Here is an 18,905-nt window from a genome sequence, read left to right on the forward strand (position 1 = left end):
ATAACCAAGCTGGTGCAGATTATTTTCATTGCTTGATTTGGATATTTTGAGTATATCCGCTGTCTCCTGTATGATATAACATTGATAGTTTGCAGTTAATGTCTTGATTTGCTCTCTATCAAGTTCAACTGGTCTACTTGACTGTGGAGCATTGTCTAGCAAAAATCTCCACAAAGCACCTTTGACATGTTTTTTCACCTTCTCCAAACACTTCAAAAATCTTTTTTTATTTGTTTCAGTTGAGTTTTTACCTTTCTCAAAATAATAAAGCATAACATGCTAAAAATGTTGCTTTTTTCATACATCTTCAATATTAAAATGGCTACGCAAAAATTCACCAATTTTGATGCTTTTTTAAAAAAATTGCACACTGATATGACTGCTGTTAAAATAGTCTGAAAAAATTGTTTCCAATGAAGTTAAAGACGACTGAGTGCCATTTAGATCCAGTTTACAGAAAAAAAAGAATGAACCTTTGGCCAATCCAGTATTATATGATATATTTGTTTAAAAATCAATTCATATTAAAAAAAAAAGATTTTTTTTTTTAAAGAGCAATTTTGGGTTCACAGCAAAATTGAGTGGAAAGTTCAGAGAATTTGCGTATATCTCCCACTTCACATGTCCACAACTCCCGCATCATCAATATCTTGCATCAGATGAATCTACATTGACACATCTTTATCACTCAGAGTACATAGTTTGCATTGCATTAAAAGTCACTTTGGTGCACACCCTATCGGTTTTGACAGCGTGGCTACCTTGATAGTGTCATGTAGAATAGTTCACCGCTCTGAAAGCCTCTGTGTTCTGTCTCCCCGTCTCTCCCCACTGATCTTCTTATTGTCTTCATAGTTTTGCTTTTTTTCCAGAATGTCACATAGGTGAAATCATACAGTATGAAACTGTTGATATAAATAATCAATAAACAACCTATAATAGGAATGTTGTGAAGTGTTAGTTGCTCAGTCGTGTCCGACTTTTTGCGACCCCATGAACTGTAGATTGCTGTAGGCAAGAATGCATGTAGGTAAGAATGCTGGAGTAGATTGCCATTTCCTTCTCTAGGGGATCTTCCCAACTCAGGGATCGAATCCTGGTCTCCTGCATTGCAGGCAGATTCTCTACTGTCTGAGCCACCTGGCCAATCCCATAATAAGAGTAGAGAATGTTTATTTGAGCCAAGCCAGGGACTATAGCCTGGGAGACACAGATTCAAGAAGCATTTGAATTATATTCTGCAGGATCAAAATGGGGCAGGCTTTTAAACTGGAAGGTTACAACTTTATCAAGAATTATAACTGGAGCTGGCAAGAAGTAACTGTGCTTGTGGAGGAAGGATTTGTTGGGGTCCATATGGTTGCAGCTGCTAGCAGATACTGGTGTGAGGATAGCTAGTGGTGGTGTTGAGTCTTATACTGTTCAGAAACTCAAGTTCTTAGTAATGTAGTACTTGTCTGAAACCACATTCACAATGGCCACCAGGCTCCATTTTGGATGCTTGAACCACAGTTACTCCATTCTGATTTTTAAAAGCATTCTTTTCTTTAATGGTTAAAGCAGATGTACAATTTATATTTGATAGGCTACAGACTGGCTATTCTAGACTAAGTCAAATCATGTGTTAGTCAGAATGACTTCTCAGTATTTGAAAGTTTCTTCCATTGTTACCTTTTCAGATTGGCTTCTTTCACTTAGTAATATGCATGTTTCATTCATGCCTTTTTATGGCTTGGTATTTTTTTTTAAGTACTGATAATCCATTGTGTAGATGTACTGCACTTTATTGATTCACACACTGAAAGGGTATTTTAATTGTTTCTGGCAATGAATAAAGCTGCATCGGCAGCTTCAGAGTGAAAGTTTGTGCGTAGATGTGTTTTTAACTCTTTGGAGTAAATTCCAAGGAACATGACAGCTGGATCATATGGTAAGTGTATGTTTAGTTTTGTAAAAAACCACCAAACTGTCTTCCAAAGTGTCTGTACCATTCTGCATTCCCACCATCGGTGAATGAGAGTTCCCATGGCTCTACATCTTCCTCAGTATTAGTGGTGTTAGTGTTTTGGATTTTCACCATTCTCATAGGTGTGCAGTGCTATCTTGTTGTTTTGATTTGCCGCTCCTTGATGACACATGTTGTTGAGCATCTTTTCATATATTTGTTTAGACCATCTGTATATTTTCTTTTGTGAGGTGTTTGTTCTTTTTTTTTTTTTTGCCCATTTTCAATTGTATTTTTTGTTTTCTTATTGTTGAATTTTAGGAGCTCTTTGTATATTTTGAATAATAGTTCTTTATCAAATGTGTCATTTGTAAATATTTTCTCCCAGTTTAAATCACTACTTTTTGTGTTAAATATTTTATTACTTCAAGGATTATAATTTTCCTTTAATCTCCTTTTCTGTTAGACTTCTGGGGACTTTTGCTTTATTTATTTTACCCTGAATTCAAAGAAAAAAGTTTAACTAAAAAAATAACAATAAAATATGTATAAACTGGGTGATAAAATGCAAATTTATATTTTTAAAAAGCAATAATTATCTTTGAATGGCAGAAAACAAATTTTGGTTAAAAAGGTAGTACTTACTATGATTCCTTCACAAGGTCTTTGAAACACAGGTTGCTTCATTTTCTGTATTTTCTGGCAATCTGAATAAAAACTTGTCACCTTAAGCAACAAAACTTTATTTGAATCATTTTGGGTAGATATCTTTATAAAATAGTGTTTTATTTGCCTATATAAACAGCAAATATTGAACATAACTGACTTTGAATCATAAGAGAATGCTGCTGCTGCTAAGTCACTTCAGTCGTGTCCGACTCTGTGCAACCCCATAGATGGCAGCCCACCAAGCTCCCCCGTCCCTGGGGTTCTCCAGGCAAGAACACTGGAGTGGGTTGCCATTGCCTTCTCCAATGCATGAAAGTGAAAAGTGAAAGTGAAATTGCTTAGTCGTGTCTGACTCTTCACGACCCCATGGACTGCAGCCCATCAGGCTCCTCCATCCATGGGATCTTCTAGGCAAGAGTACTGGAGTGGGGTGCCATTGCCTTCTCCGAATCATAAGAGAATAGTGTATTCAAAAAACAAGAACAAGATGTTTTGGAAAAGGAACATCAGAGCATAAGAAAAAGCTCTTGAAAATTAAAAATGTTATTGTCTAAATAAATTCTGTAGAATAGTTTGAAAACAAGGCAAAGGAAATTGCTCAGAGAATAGAAAAAAAAAAGAGACCAAACAATGGGACACTATAGGGGGAAAAAAAAAATCATGTAAAACATGCATACAGGTATTTAAAAATCAAATAGTGCTATATTTTATCCCTTTTTAAGTTTCTTTTTCATTGTGATAAAATACACATTACATAAATTTTACCGTTTTTTACTATTTTTTTAAAGGTTTATATGTTTATTTTTCACGATACTGGGTCTTCATTGCTGCATGTGGGCTTTCTTCAGTTGCAGCAAGTGGGGGCTACTCACAACAGTGGCCTCCCCTGTGCAGACCACAGGTTTCCATAGTTGCAGGTCATGGGCTCTGGAGCATAGGCTCAATAGTCGAGGTGCAAAGGCTTAGAAGTCCCTTGGCATGTGGGATCTTCTCAGACCAGGGGTCGAGCCCATGTCCCCTGCATTGGCAGGCGGATTCTTAACCACCAAACCACCAGGAAAGCAAAGACACATGGAGATGTGGTTGAGAATTTGCATGGCTAAAAGTGTCTTTGTTCTATTTAAAAATGTGATCCTTTGAAAAGGCATAACCTTCTTATTCCTGATCCTTTGAAGGTAAAGGATCTTTGCTTCCCAGGAAACTTAGAATCTTTTTAACTCTGGTGTTCTGAAATTACACAACTTTGTTTATGTCAGCCTTTTTCCATTTGCTGTGCTTGCCGTTGTCAAACCAGACATTCTCATGCTTCCATTCTAAAATAAAATGTCTTTTATTATTTCTTTGATAAATTATTCCTCTATGCTTTCTCTAGTTTATTTTTAAGAACCTGTATTAACGGGGCATAACCTGGATTGATTTTTTAAGATTTTTTTCCTCTATAGTGTCCCATTTTTTGGTCTTTTAAAAAAAAAATATTTTCTGAGCAGTTTTCTTGGCCTTGTCTTTAAACCATTCTACAGAATTTATTTAGACAATAATATTTTTAACTTCCAAGAGCTTGTTCTTATTCTCTGTCCCTTTTTCAAAAGAGTTGGTTTAAGACTAAATATTAAAAAAACTAAGTTCATGGCATCTGGCCACATTACTGCATGGCAGATAGAAGGGGAAAAGGTGGAAGTAGTGAGAGATTTCCTCTTCTTGGGTTCCAAAATCACTGGGGACGATGACTGCAGCCATGAAATCAGAAGACGATTGCTTCTTGTCAGGAAAGAGATGACAAACCTAGATGGTGTGTTAAAAAGCAGAGACATTACTCTGCCAACAAAGATCCGGATAGTCAAGGCTATGGTCTTTCCCAGTGGTCACGTATGGTTGTGAGAACTGGACCATAAAGATGGCAGACTGCCAAAGAATTGATGCCTTCGAACTATGGTGCTGGAGAAGACTCCTGAAAGTCCCTTGGACAGCAAGGGGATCAAACCAGGCAACCTTAAGGGAGATCAACCCTAAATATTCACTGGAAGGACTGATGCTGAAGCTGAAGCTCCAGTATTTTGGTCATCTGATGCGAACATTGGGAAAGTACCTGATGCTGAGAAAGACTGAGGGCAGAGGAAGAGAGTGTCAGTGGATGAGATGGTTGGACGGCATAACCAATGGAATGAACATGAACTTGGGCAAACCCTGGGCGATGGTGAGGCCTGGAGTGCTGCAGTCCATGGGGTCCCAAAGAGTCGGACACGGTTGGGCAACTGAACAACAACAATGCATGTTTCAATTTTATTACATTAATTTTTAGAAAGTTTGGATGAATGCCTGAAAAGTTTCTATGTGTCATTATCGTGTTTGTGCCTAGATTTTATGATATAATTTGGGCCACTCGTGCCTTTCTTGCTTTTATCCGGTTCTTACCTGTGTTCTCTTTAGATAAAAGTAAGCATTTTCAAATAAGGAAAGTATTAGTGAAAGTAAATGTTTTATGAATACATTTTAAGGGAATGTGAGATACCAGATAATGTAATTAATACTGCTAATGCACATTAATACTATGAATAAAAGTACAGCTTCATTCAGTTTGAATAAGGGTATTGTTTTTCGGGAATGTCCCCTTCATGGCCCTTGCTACTCAAGAGGATATTCTATTTGCAGCCAATTAAGCCGACTGTGCTCTTTTCCCCATGGGGGCCCAGTGTGCAATGGCTGCAAACAGCAGGCTCCTTGGTAGTGTATGCAACCTGTTGCCTGTACAGGTTGCCCTAAGGGACCTTGGAGACAACTCTTCCTAGTGGGCGTTCATGACTGGCCTGCTGTTTCCCAGTCTAGACTCCAGACAGGTATGCGCAGTGCCTTTGGAAAGCCCCAGGGCACAGTGGCCAGGGTCCACATTGGCCAGGTCATAATGTCCATCCGCACCAAGCTGCAGAACAAGGAACATGTGACTGAAGCCCTCCGCCGGGCCAAGTTCAAGTTCCCTGGCCGCCAGAAGATCTACATGTCTAAGAAGTGGGGATTTACCAAATTCAACGCGGATGAATTTGAGAACATGGTGGCAGAAAAGTGACTCATCCCAGGTGGCTCTGGGGTCAAATACATCCCTAATCGTGGTCCCCTAGACAAATGGCGGGCCCTGCACTCATGAGCATCAGCGCTGTCCCCTCCTTAATCATGCTCACCAATAAATGCTATTTCCTGTCAAAAAAAAAAAAAGAGGATATTCTAAATGCCTGGGGTGGTGGTGGTGGGGTTCTCCTGAGCGGTTTGTTTGAACTTACCTCCACAATTAAAAAAAAAAATTATTTATTTTTAATTGAACATAATTGATTTACAATAGTGTGTTGCTGCTGCTGCTGCTGCTAAATCGCTTCAGTCGTGTCCAACTCTGTGTGACCCCATAGACGGCAGCCCAGCAGGCTCCCCTGTCCCTGGGATTCTCCAGGCAAGAACACTGGAGTGGGTTGCCATTTCCTTCTCACATCATCTCCATGTTTGTGCAGGGTCTGGGTGGGATCCTGGGTGAATTTAGGGGCTTCCCTGGTGGCTCAGTGGTCAAGAATCTGCCTGCCAGTTCAGGAGATGCAGGTTTGATCCCTCAGTCTCAAATATCCCCTGGAGAAGGAAGTAGCCACCCACTCCAGTATTTTTGCCTGGGAAATCTCATGGACAGAGGAGCCCGGCAAACTACAGTCCATAAGATTGCAAAAGAGTTTATCTTTTAACATCACTTTCCTTCACCTGGTCCAAATAAATGTGTATATATTTGTTCCTTTAGTGATAAGCAATAAAATGCCAATTAGTGTGGCAGTAAGAAGTGAACTAGTCAAGTGCAATCCCAATTGAGATCATTGTACCTTCAGTTTACAATTGAGAAGGCAGCTCTGAGAAAAAAATTAACAATGGAAAAACAACTTTATATATCCTTAGAGACCCCAAACTACCTTGCAGGCTTTAAGTTATGCTTCTTGCTTTTGACAGGTTACAATTACCTTCAAGGGTTTACTGCTATACAAGGAGTGTTATATTTCATTGTCATCCCATCTGCATTTTCTTTTTTGTTCACAGTGCGAGATGAGGACAGAAGCACGACGAAAAAATCTTCTGATTTTGATTTTGCATTACTTAACACAAGAAGGGTATGTTACATTACAGATATTTACAGAGATGATTCCTCTCTTTCTCTGACCTCTGCTTTTCCAGATACACACTTTTAAAAGCAATTAATAACTTTTTTTTTAGAGCAGTTTTCGATTTACTGAAAAATTGAGCAGAAATTTCTGGTATATGGGCGAGAACTCCCATATATCAGCAATCCCCCACCCTGCCTCGTGTCCCCTGTTACAGCTTACATTGGTGTGTACATTTATTGCACTTGATGAGTCAATATTGATATATTATTACTGAAGTCTGTAGTTTATGTCAGAGTTCACTTTTGTTTCATATAGTTCTACAAGTTTTGACAAAGGCATGATGTCACATATCCACCCTTGTAGTATCGAACAGAATAGCTTCTCTGCTCTAAAAATCTCTTGTGCCCTACCTACCAATGCCCCAACCCCACCTCCAGCAACCTAGACACATATTTTTATTGTCTCATTTGTCTAGATATTTTTCACATTGTGCATTTAAAAAAATTTTATTAACAAAGCTACCCAGTTCATGGGATACTTGCCCTTTCCCATTCAGGTTTGAAGATGGTGTAGGCCTTTTAATAAGATTTCTGAAGTCCCATTGCTGGCACACAAAGAAAACTTTCTTATTCCTCAGTTTTCCTTCCCTCAATATAAAGGTTTTGCATTTACCTGGATGACTTGTACTCAACTCTCTTTCCTGAGGAAATTGGGAAGCGTTTGAGTTTGGCCACCTACCTCATTTAAAAATGTGAGAGCACTGGAGAAGGAAATGGCAACCCACTCCAGTACTCCTGCCTGGAGAATTCCATGGACAGAGGAGCCTGGCGGGCTACAGTCCATGGGGTCACATGACTGTGCAACTAGAAAAAAAATGTGTGAGCACTTACAATGAAGACTGCTGGCATGCTGGGTGTTGGGAGAGGAAGAGAGACTACAAAGTATCTGAAGGCTCCTTTTTTACATTTATTTTTTATTTTATTTTGACTGGTGCACTGCATTGCATGTGGGATCTTAGTTCCCCAACAAGGGATCAAACCCTCGCCCCCTGCATTGGAAACTCGGAGTCTTAACCACTGGTCCACCAGGGAGGGCCCTGAAGGCTACTCTTTAGAGTTTCCTTTCCTTTTAATTTTCAGCCTGGAAGAAAATATTCAGGTTTCAGGGTTAGGGCTGAAAACATTTGCATTAGAGCAGTGGTTCTCAACCTGGAGAACCACTGAGAGGATCTTTGGCAGCGTCTGGAGTCCTTCTGAGTGGTGTACTGGTATCTAGTGGGAAGAGGCCGGGATGCTGCTGAACGCCTTTCAGATGCACAGGACAACCCCAAATGTCAATCACGCCCTGATGGAGAAACCTTTCCTTAGAGCATAAAGAACCAGCCGGCTGCTGGTATTTTCCCAAAAGACTGAATGAGCATCTCTTCCTCTGATAAATGTCGTAGCTGTCCGTGAAATAGGAGATCTACTGTAGCTGAGAGTCTAGTAACCCTCGTGTTGAGGTAGGAAGGCAAGCTGGACGGTAGGAGGTGGCTGGGACGGAAGTGAGAGCTGATGCTTGTTTCTCTGATCTGTGCCAGCAGCAGCTGTTTTAAATAAACAAATCTAGCGTCCTCCCATGGAGAAGGCAATGGCACCCCACTCCAATACTCTTGCCTGGAAAATCCCATGGACGGAGGAGCCTGGTAGGCTGCAGTCCATGGGGTCGCTAAGAGTCAGACACGACTGAGTGACTTCACTTTCACTTTTCACTTTCATGCATCGGAGAAGGAAATGGCAACCCACTGCAGTGTTCTTGCCTGGAGAATCCCAGGGATGGGGAGCCTGGTGGGCTGCTGTCTATGGGGTCACACGGAGTCGGACACGACTGAAGTGACTTAGCAGCAGCAGCACCCTACCAAGGGGAATGACCGACCGTTCTAGAAACCTTGAGGAATTTTTCTTTTAAGCTCTAAGGGAAGTAGTATTAGGGTCCCCCTTTTACATTTGAAGAAATTGAGGCTTAGGGGCATCTAGGAACTTACTGGAAGTCTCCTGGGTCTAAGTGGGGGCACTTTGCAGGCCTGTCTTGCCCCCAAAGTCTTCAGGGTCTGATTCCTCTGCTCTGGTGTGGAAGACTTGTTTATGTTTGAGGATTACCTTAGGAAAATCAAAATGTATGTGTGGCATATTTTTTGTTAAAAAAAAGATGGGTTTTTAAAGTCAGAAAATGAAATCTCTGCAACTGTAGTGAAGCATTCTTTTGTTAGTGAAAGATTTGACTTTTTATCGTGGAGGTTTTTTCTTTTTTTTGCCAAAATTTCAAAGGCATCCTTTTTGGTGATGGATTATAAAACAGCATTTTTGAAAAACTTTTTATCTTATATTGGAGTATAGCCAGTTAACAAAGTTGTGATAGTTTCAGATGAACATCAAAGGGGACTCAGCCTTCTGTTATACATATCTCCAATCTGCCCAGACTCCTCTCCCGTCCAGGGTACCACATAACACTGAGCGGAGTTCCATGTGCCAAACAGTAGTTCCTTGTTGGTTATCCATTTTAAATATAGCAGTGTGTACATGTCCATCCCGAACTCCCAAATTATCCCTCTCCCCCTCCCCCCAGCAACCATAAGTTCATTCACTAAGTCAACAACAGCATTTAAAAATTCTTTTTGTTTACTTATTTATTTCTGACTGCATTGGGTCTTCATTGCTTTAAGAGGGCTTTCTCTAGTTGCGGCAAGCAGGGGCTCCTCTTTGTTGTGGTCCGTGGGCTTTTCACGAAAGTGGCTTCTCGTGTTGCAGAGGAGGCTTCAGTCGTTGCCGTACACAGGCTCAGTATTTGTGGCGCACGGGCTTTGTTGCTCCATGGCACATGGAATCTTCCTGGAGCAGGGATCAAACCTGAGTCCCCTGCATTGGCAGGCAGATTCTTATCCCACTGTGCCACCAGGGAAGTCCCAGCAATTTTTTTTTTTTTTTTTAACAGCACTTTTGAACAAACTTTGTTACTGAGTAATATGATTTCTCCCCTGGACTGACCACAATAGATCTTCAGTGACAAAATGTGGCCTTTCTCATAATACCTTACATCAAAATTTTGGAAATGGCCTTTTTTCTCATGGTAAACATGATGAACATGGTAAACATCACTGCAGATGGTGACTGCAGCCATGAAATGAAAAGACGCTTACTCTTTGGAAGCAAAGTTATGACCAACCTAGACAGCATATTAAAAAGCAGAGACATTACTTTGCCAACAAAGGTCCGTCTAGTCAAAGCTATGTTTTTTCCAGTAGTCATGTATGGATGTGAGAGCTGGACTATAAAGAAAGCTGAGTGCCGAAGAATTGATGCTTTTCAACTGTGATGTTGGAGAAGACTCTTGAGAATTCCTTGGACTGCAAGGAGATCCAACCAGTCCATCGTAAAGGAGATCAGTCCTGAGTGTTCATTGGATGGACTGATGGTGAAGCTGAAAGTCCAATACTCTGGCCACTTGATGTGAAGAGCTGACTCATTTGAAAAAACCCTGATGCTGGGGAAGATTGAAAGCGGGAGGAGAAGGGGATGACAGAGGATGAGATGGTTGGATGGCATCACCAACTGGGTGATGGACATGAGTTTGGGTGGGCTCTGGGAGTTGGTGATGGACAGGGGGCCTGGCGTGCTGCAGTTCATGGGGTCGCAAAGAGTCGGACATGACTGAGCGACTGAACTGAACTGAAACATGATGAACTGCGTCATCTTTAACAAACATTTCTCAGTCCACTTACTTTGAAACACACAGTTTTATCAGACACTTCTCTTTTTGGTGTTGGGGGTTTAAATTTTATTGAGAAAATGGCTCATCACCAGTCTCTGGCCAGAGAAATGAATCCCTGGCCCCCACACCTAGTTGGCAGGCAGACCAATCAGGTGACGCTCAATTGCTAAATCTCTGTGTCCCCACGTAGCACGGGAGTGGACACCAGAGCCAGAGAAGAGCGGTCGACGAGCCAGGCAGTCTGCATGTGGGCAGTGGGTTGCTCTGCACTTTTCACCATTCACTGATGGAAAGCACTTCCAAGGGCACCGTAGTGCCAAGTGTCTGCTCTAAAACCAGGGCTGGTGGGTTGGTGTGGTAGGACGGGCTTGCAGGATAGAAACACAGACTCAGGAGCCAGTATTGTTGTTCAGTCGCTAAGTCGTGTCCGACTCTTTGTCACTTATGGGCTGCAGCACACCAGGCTTCCCTATCCTTCACTATCTCTGGAGTTTGCTCAAACTTATGTCCACTGATTCAGTGATGCTATCCAGCCATCTCATCCTCTGTCACTCCCTTCTCCTGATGCCCTCAATCTTTCCCAGCATCAGGGTCTTTTCCAATCAGTCAGCTCTTCGCATCAGATGGACAGAGTATTGGAGCTTCAGCTTCAGCATCAATCCTTCCAATGAATATTCAGGGTTTCTTTCCTTTAGGAATGACTGGATTGACTGATGTGATCTCCTTGTGTCTCAAGAACCTTCTCCAGCACCACAATTTGAAAGCATCAGTTCTTCAGTGCTCAGCCTTTTTTATGATCCAACACTCACATGACGACTGAAAAAACTGTGGCTCTGACTATAGGACCTTTGTCAGCAAAGTGATGTCTCCTTTTTAATACTCTGTCTAGGTTTGTCATAGCTTTTCTTCCAAGCAGCAAGCTTTTTTTAATTTCATGGCTTTAGTCACTGTCTGCAGTGATTTTGGAGCCCAAGAAAACAAAATATGCACTGTTTCCACTTTCTCCCCATTTATTTGCCCTGAAGTGATGGGAGCGGATGACATCATCTTGGTTTTTTGAATGTTGACTTTTAAGCCAGCTTTGTCACTCTCTTCTTTTACCTTCATCAAGAGGCTCTGCCTTGATGCAGGAGCCAATCTGCCTTGGTTCAAATGCCCACTCTACTCTTTGCTAACCAGTGACCTTGGGCAATCTACTTACTTTCTTTGTCCCTCAGTTCCCTTGCTTGTAAAATGGAAGATGATGAGTGTCAGGCACATGCTTTTATTATGAGGATTAAATATATGACATGCTTAGAGTAGCCCCTGACACCAAGTGAGCATATATGAATCCTTGCTTACTTTTACTGTGGAGGAGGTACGAGCTGGATTTTATTCTTCTAATACACAACCTGGATCAGCAAAGGACTTAAAGCAGTTAAAAATGTGGGTTTGGCCCATTTTTCATTATCTTTTGATAAAAATCTCAGCTCCATTCAAAAAACTCTGAGCTAAATTACCTCAAGACAGTGTTTTCTAAGTGCCTGGAACTCTACAACAGTCATTCTGCAGAATGTTAATTGATATGACTCACATGAGCTTATGGTCAAGTAAGCTTGGCAAACATTGGGTTCAGTTCAGTTCAGTTCAGTCGCTCAGTCATGTCTGACTCTGCGACCCCATGAACTGCAGCATGCCAGGCCTCCCTGTCCATCACCAACTCCAGGAGTCCACCCAAACCCACATCCATTGAGTTGGTGATGCCATCCAACCATCTTATCCTCTGTCGTCCCCTTCTCCTCCTGCCCTCAATCTTTCCCAGCATCAGGGTCTTTTCAAATGAGTCAGCTCTTCACTTCAGATGGCCAAAGCATTGGAGTTTCAGCTTCAACATCAGTCCTTCCAATGAACACCCAGGACTGATCTCCTTTAGGATGGACTAGTTGGATCTCCTTGCAGTCCAAGGGACTCCCAAGAGTCTTCTCCAACACCACAGTTCAAAAGCATCAATTCTTCGGCACTCAGCTTTCTTTATAGTCCAGCTCTCACATCCATACATGACCACTGGAAAAACCATAGCCTTAACTAGGCGGACCTTTGTTGGCAAAGTAATGTCTCTGCTTTTTAATATGCTGTCTAGGTTGGTCGTAACTTTTCTTCCAAGGAGTAAGCGTCTTTTAATTTCATGGCTGCAGTCACCATCTGCAGTGATTTTGGAGCCCCCCAAAAATAAAGTCTGACACTGTTTCCACTGTTTCCCCATCTATTTCCCATGAAGTGATGGGACCAGATGCCATGATCTTGGTTTTCTGAATGTTGAGCTTTAAGCCAACTTTTTCACTCTCCACTTTTACTTTCATCAAGAGGCTTTTTAGTTCCTCTTCACTTTCTGCCATAAGGGTGGTGTCATCTGCACATCTGAGGTTATTGATATTTCCTCGGCAATCTTTAGGGACTAGCTTTTCAAGGAACACTCTGAGAAATACTGCCTTCACAGATTCACTGACCCTTATAAACCTGAACTCACCTTATAAGACCCCAACATCATGGGCATTGTATTAATAGATGCTTGATAAGTGTTATTTGAACAGCCATTGAGGAACTTACTAGCAGGTAGATGGGTGAAATAATTGGAAAGCCATCCACACAGGTAATTACTGTTTTTTGTTTTTGTTTTTTTTTGTATTTTAGAAACTGTATCAGAAAGGAGAACTGTGAAAACAAAAAGACCAAAGTCACACAGCTATCCTTTCTCCTGCAGGTGCTATTACGGCCTCAAAGCATGCATTTCCCTTTTCTGCCACGAGATGGCCTCTTGCATCTGTAATTGATAGAAGTTATGCTAAAGTTGATCATTTCCAGAGACCTGCTGGGAAGGGGAGAAGTGAATGAATTATCAAGTTGAAAAATGTTTAAGGACATATTAGTGTCACGAAAGTAGACCTGCCTTTAACGAAGAGCTGAGAGGATTGATTTTTGTGTATTAAAATAAATAGAGAAAGCGTTGTAGGGAAGGCCACGCGACCTGGTCTTGAAAGATGTATAAAATGTGGATAGACAGTTGTGGTGGACAAGGACGTTTTAGACAGGGGCACAGAGCAAGCAGGGGCAGGGCATAAGTGAACCACTAGGTAAACAAAGAGCAGAGATCAAATGCATGAGGGAGAGTTAGTGAGAGCAGTGAGGGGTCTAGCTCCACACGTGTGCCTCCTCTGGCCCCAGTGCCTGTTAGCAGCCTCTCCCTCATCTTTTCTACTTTGGCTTTCTCCTTACTGCTCACACCTCTTTTTAAAGTCCTGTCCTGTCACTCTGTTGGTTAAGAATTTCCAGTAGCTCCTCCTACCACCTCTGTTAAATTGAGACCTCGTTCAAGCCCAAACAATGGATTGGAATACATAGACATAGCTCTGGGGACTTGCCTGGTGGTCCAGTGGTTAAGACCTTGCGCTTCCAGTGCAGGGTACAAGTTCAACCCCTGGTAGGGGAACTATGATCCCACATGCCCCATGGAATGGCAAAGAAAAAAAAAGATCCTGTTTTCCTGATCAATTAGTTTAGGAAATATGGGACCTGCCATCATCTATTGTTATCATTTTTAAGCCCAAACTCTATGATCCTGGAAAGTGTTCAGAATGTGATGTCAAGATAGCAATCTTTATATTCAGGCAATCTCTAATGTATGTTCCCATCTTTTTTTTTTTTTTAAACGAGTGTATGTATATAAGTATATGTATATTTAAGTCATTTAAAAATGTTTGGAAAGAGAGAAGATGTTAACATTGTCTCTGAGTAGTGCAATTTTCTTTTATCTATATTTTTTAATTTTTTCTTAAATGAGCATGTATTACATTATACTAAAAATTATTAATAAAAGTGGATTTAGTTTTTTTCCTATGTAAAATGGGGATTAAGACATAGGATAGAAGCCTGATGAGCCATTAATAAGTATAGAAGCTGACTGACCTGATCAATTCACATTTGCAAATTCTTTAAAATAAGCAAGGTACTGGAAATAGTCATGGCAACCCCTTTTAAGAAAGTTTAGTCCTCTAACTGATCTGAATCTGGAACACAGAGGAAGCATGACAAAAAGGAAAGTTTTCTCCTCTATATGTTCCCAGGTTTGAAATCAAAGAGAAAGAACTCTCACTGAAGCCTGCAATCTGAGGTCTTTGGATGAGTTCCTGAAAGTATATGCTAATTTGTGCATATTTGCATGTTTTTCAGGAGAGAGTTTTTGGTTTTCAAAGAGGTTGAGGACTCAGATTAAAACCAGAGAGTTTTTCCGCTTTCGGAGGATTGTGAGACAAGGAGCTTGCTTTTATTGCTGAGACCACTTAAGTCAGACGGCCTTCCGACTGACCAGGTTAAAATGAGAGAGGGACCCACGCTGCTGACACTACATGCATACAGAGGAAGCTGCTGGTATCATCTGTGACCAGTGAAGAAGTGATCAGAAACAACACATCCAAGCAGATGACATTTTCTGATACTAAATTTCCTTAGTGATGTCGATCAACAGATTTTTGGAATCCCCTTCAGAGCACATGACATATTCTTTTCAGCTACTTCAATGATGGCAAGCCTTGCCTGTGTGGTTAAACTGGGGTTTTATCACTCGTCAAATGTTACCTGAAATGAATACTACTAAAAAAAGAAGCAAGCAAGTTGGGCAAATAACCATCTTTGGCTAAACATGAGTAAAAGTAAATTACAAGATATTTTCTTAGTCGATTTACTTATTTGACTTTTACGTACTTTAATTTTTATTTATGCATTTACTTGGCCGTGCCATGTCTTAGTTTTGGCGCCTGGAGTCTTCCATCTGCTTTGAGGCATGTGGGATCTTTAGCTGTGGCATGTGAACTCTCAGTTGCAGCATGTGGGACCTAGTTCCCTAACTAGGGATCAAACCCAGGCCCCCTGCATTGGGAGTGCAGAGTCTTAGCTGCTGGACCCCAAAATGTTTTGAAAGACAGTGTTTGGATATACTTAACCTATGTGGTGGAGCTCTTTACTATACAGGCAAACCTTGTATATTCTAGTTTTTGTTTAATGTACTCTTTAATATACGCTCACTATTTGTATTGAGTTTCTTTGGACTTTGCCTTTATTCTCTTTACCTAGAGTTAATTTTGTTTTTCTTTCTTTTGTGAAATGGCCAGATATATTGATGCAGCCAATGCTTTGGAGCAAGAAACTAAAATGGGGTTACGACGCTTTCAAGTTTGTGACAACGTTGATCTTGAAACTATTTTGATGGAATATGAGAGCTATTATTTTGTAAAATTTCAGAAGTACCCCAAAATTGTCAAAAAGGCATCAGACACAGGTACATGGCTATTTTCTAGAAGTAAGGCGCTATCTCATCTTTAAGTTCTGTGTGTCTTCCTCATTTTATTCCCAGATAGATGATGTCCCCAACTCTACACTGAAAGAATAGACCAGAAGGATTCTGTAGCCTCTTTTAGATCCAGTGCAGACAATGTAAACATGATCGTCTGGACACTGATGTCCCTTTTTGTCTTGTTGGCATTTGCTTGAGGACTGTATGATTTAGGGCAATGAAAACAAAACCCTAGCAGGTCACAGGTACTTTCTTTCTTTTCTTTAGAGATGGAAAGAGCTGTTGGAAGACAATAAATGACAGAAGACTTTTTTCTTGTTGGGAAGACCTATTATCTATCTTGAAAATAACATGAAAATGAGTATTGGTGAGGCTAATAGCTCATGTATAGATAATGAAATGCTTTTGAAAGCCATCAATCCAGATAATGATCAATATAATGCAAAGACCCAGTATAGGTTAGCAGTCAAGGAGGCTGGCTGGAAGAAAGATCTAAAGTTAGGGCCCTGTGTTTTGTAGTGACATTGACTTAGAAGTCTGTAAGTGGGGGAAGTAATTATAAACCAAGGGAGATCATTGTCCTGTTTACAAGGCACTTGTTAAGCCACAGACTTTAACATTTCATGTAGGGACCAGGAAACCAAAAGGAACGTCAATTAAAAACAGCCAGGGCTGAATCACAGAGCTGGAAGGGGTCTGAGAGAGCAAGAGAGGTTTATCTGCGCTCCCTTCCAGTACAGTGTGCATAGCTCTGAATCTGTGGCTGGTTGTTGGATCTGAGTTTTGGCAGAAAAAAGCAGAGACTCCTAACCACTGGGCCACAGGACTGTTACTGACATGGTTTGATTTTAATGCTAGTTCTAGCTTGGAACCACACTCTCCTGGGATATTGGACACAGTGTCTTCAGTTTAAGGTAAACGGGCAGGGTTTGACTGATAAGTGTTCCATTCTGGTGTCCCAGAAAGTGAGAGTGAAAGTGTTAGTTGCTCAGTTGTGTCCAATTCTTTGTGACTCCATGGACTGTAGCCTGTCCGGCTCCTCTGTCCATGGAATTCTCCAGGCAGGAATACTGGAGTGGGTGGCCATTCCCTTCTCCAGGGGTCTTCCTGACCCAAGGATCGAACCCAGGTCTCCTGCACTGAAGGCAGATTCTTTACCTTCTGAGCCATGTTCCAGGGACCACAGCAAAATAGTGTCAAGTTCATGAAAACTTAATGAAATGATAACTATAAAGCAGCCCACACTGGAGCTGCCACCGAGTCTGTGGTCTCCCAACATGTTTAATATCTTCTGAGGCCTTTGGGATCTTTGTGTGGAAATGCTTGGGAAGCATGAGCTTCTTTCTCTTTGCTGGTAATTCCATTCCTCTCTAGATGAGAATAGCTTACAGTTTCTGCATGTAGCACAAATTTTAAGAACAATGTAAAAGGACAAACATACCTGAAAAATCACTTTCTCTTAAAAATTTAAATGTCCTTCTCCTCTTGATATTTGTTTTGCCACAGCAGAAAACAGTTTACCTCAAAGAAGTGGAGGGAAGACCAGAAGGTAAAGTAAATGATAATTCATCTTGACCAACTCAACCCTTAAGAGTTTGTGGGATCTGTTTCCAGAAGATTCTCCAGTGCGGCTCCATGTCTGCCAAGCAGCAATCTCAGACCATGGTCCTGTGACCGTGGGGGCATGGGCTCCCCTGATGTTACAGACGGCCAGGGCGTGGACCACTGTCCGTCGGCTCTCTGCTTTTACCACCAAGAATTGCATCTGCCGATGCTTTGTCTTTCTAGGCTAGGTGGTATGAAAAGTATGGACCTCAGAGACCGAAAGATCCAGGTTCAATTCCTGGCTCTGCCACTTACAAGCTTGGAGCAAGAGTCTGACACATAGTGAGTTCCCAGAACATAGTAAGCACCTCCCCAGAAATATTTTTCCTTTCTGAATCGTAAAGGTCATTTCTCTGTGTACCCCAGATCACGTCCTGACAGTCTGGAGGGAGTCGGGTCTTTCTCTTCCTCTCCTTTTCTCACACTCATCTTGTGTATTTCTTTCTCCAGCTTCTCAAATCCCAGTCTCATTTGGGAGTCGTATCTGACTGGAGCCCCTCTGTCTCCTGACTCTTCTGGGTTGATGCTTGCCTCAGTGTCCCCCGCGTTCCCCTCCTCCCAATCCGGGCTACACGCCTGTCAGCAGAGCCTGTTCACAAAGTGCCCAGGACCACACAGCTGCGGGGCATCAAGGCCTGTGGCTCTTTGCTATTACAGGAAAGCCCAGACCTCAGGGGAAAGTGGCAGTGGGCTTTCAGTAGAGACCACACAATCACTCAGGCCGTGAGCAAAGTTTAAAAAAAAAAACTTAGGGCACAATTAAAAGAAGAAAACTTGGGTTGTGATCGTAGGTAACTCACTAGGCCCTTAAGAGCTTCTGTGAGCCCCTCTGGATCCCCTGCTCTGTGACTCCAAGTCCTTTGTCCGCAACCTGAGAAGGAAGGGACTTAGCCGCCTCATCTTTTATTATTTTTTTAAATATAAATTTATCTGTTTTAATTGGAGGCTAATTACTTTACAATATTGTATTGGTTTTGCCATACATCAACATGAGTCCACCCTAGGTATACACGTGTTCCCCATCCTGAACCCCCCTCCCACCTCCCTCCCTGTACCATCCCTCTGGGTCATCCCAGTGCACCAGCCCCAAGCGTCCTGTATCATGCATCGAACCTGGACTGGCGATTTGTTTCATATATGATATTATGCATGCTTCAATGCCATTCTCCCAAGTCATCCCACCCTCTCGCCTCATCTTTTATAAGTGAAGACCTTTGGTGTCATTTAAAGAAGAGCCGCGGAGCCCGAGCCTGCTTCACCATGACAGTCCCGGGGTCCCTCAGCCTGAGGCTACCTTTGCTTTTGTGCAGTTCTTTCCAAACAGTCTCTTTGTTTTCACCAAAGTGTTCTTCTTTCCTTTATAGTTTCCATAAAGCTAGTCAGACTCCGGTAATAAATGATAACTACTTGTGAAAAGAAACAGTGAGGAGCATTTTAAGAGGCAGCTTCGGAATGCGTAAGGAAACCTGATTGCTTTTCAGCCGCAGGC

General features: G+C 41.7%; 1 protein-coding gene and 1 non-coding gene across 2 annotated transcripts in view; both read left to right on the top strand.

Annotated features, from left to right (window-relative positions):
* The first annotated feature begins 5,257 nt into the window (after positions 1-5,257).
* Positions 5,258-5,392, top strand: LOC128067607 (small nucleolar RNA SNORA70). Its single transcript, XR_008201417.1, has one exon. It is a non-coding gene; the product is annotated as a small nucleolar RNA SNORA70 (small nucleolar RNA).
* A 1,287-nt stretch (positions 5,393-6,679) lies between these two features.
* The window catches only part of KATNAL2 (katanin catalytic subunit A1 like 2), a 57,002-nt gene continuing 44,776 nt past the window's right edge, over positions 6,680-18,905 (top strand). Inside the window, exons 1-3 of the mRNA XM_052660474.1 lie at positions 6,680-6,744; positions 15,630-15,796; positions 17,318-17,360. Of these exons, the coding sequence (XP_052516434.1) occupies positions 6,680-6,744; positions 15,630-15,796; positions 17,318-17,360 (275 nt within the window). The remainder of the gene's footprint in view (positions 6,745-15,629; positions 15,797-17,317; positions 17,361-18,905) is intronic.

Source organism: Budorcas taxicolor, chromosome 22, assembly GCF_023091745.1.
Source record: "Budorcas taxicolor isolate Tak-1 chromosome 22, Takin1.1, whole genome shotgun sequence".
NCBI classification, from domain to species: Eukaryota; Metazoa; Chordata; class Mammalia; order Artiodactyla; family Bovidae; genus Budorcas; species Budorcas taxicolor.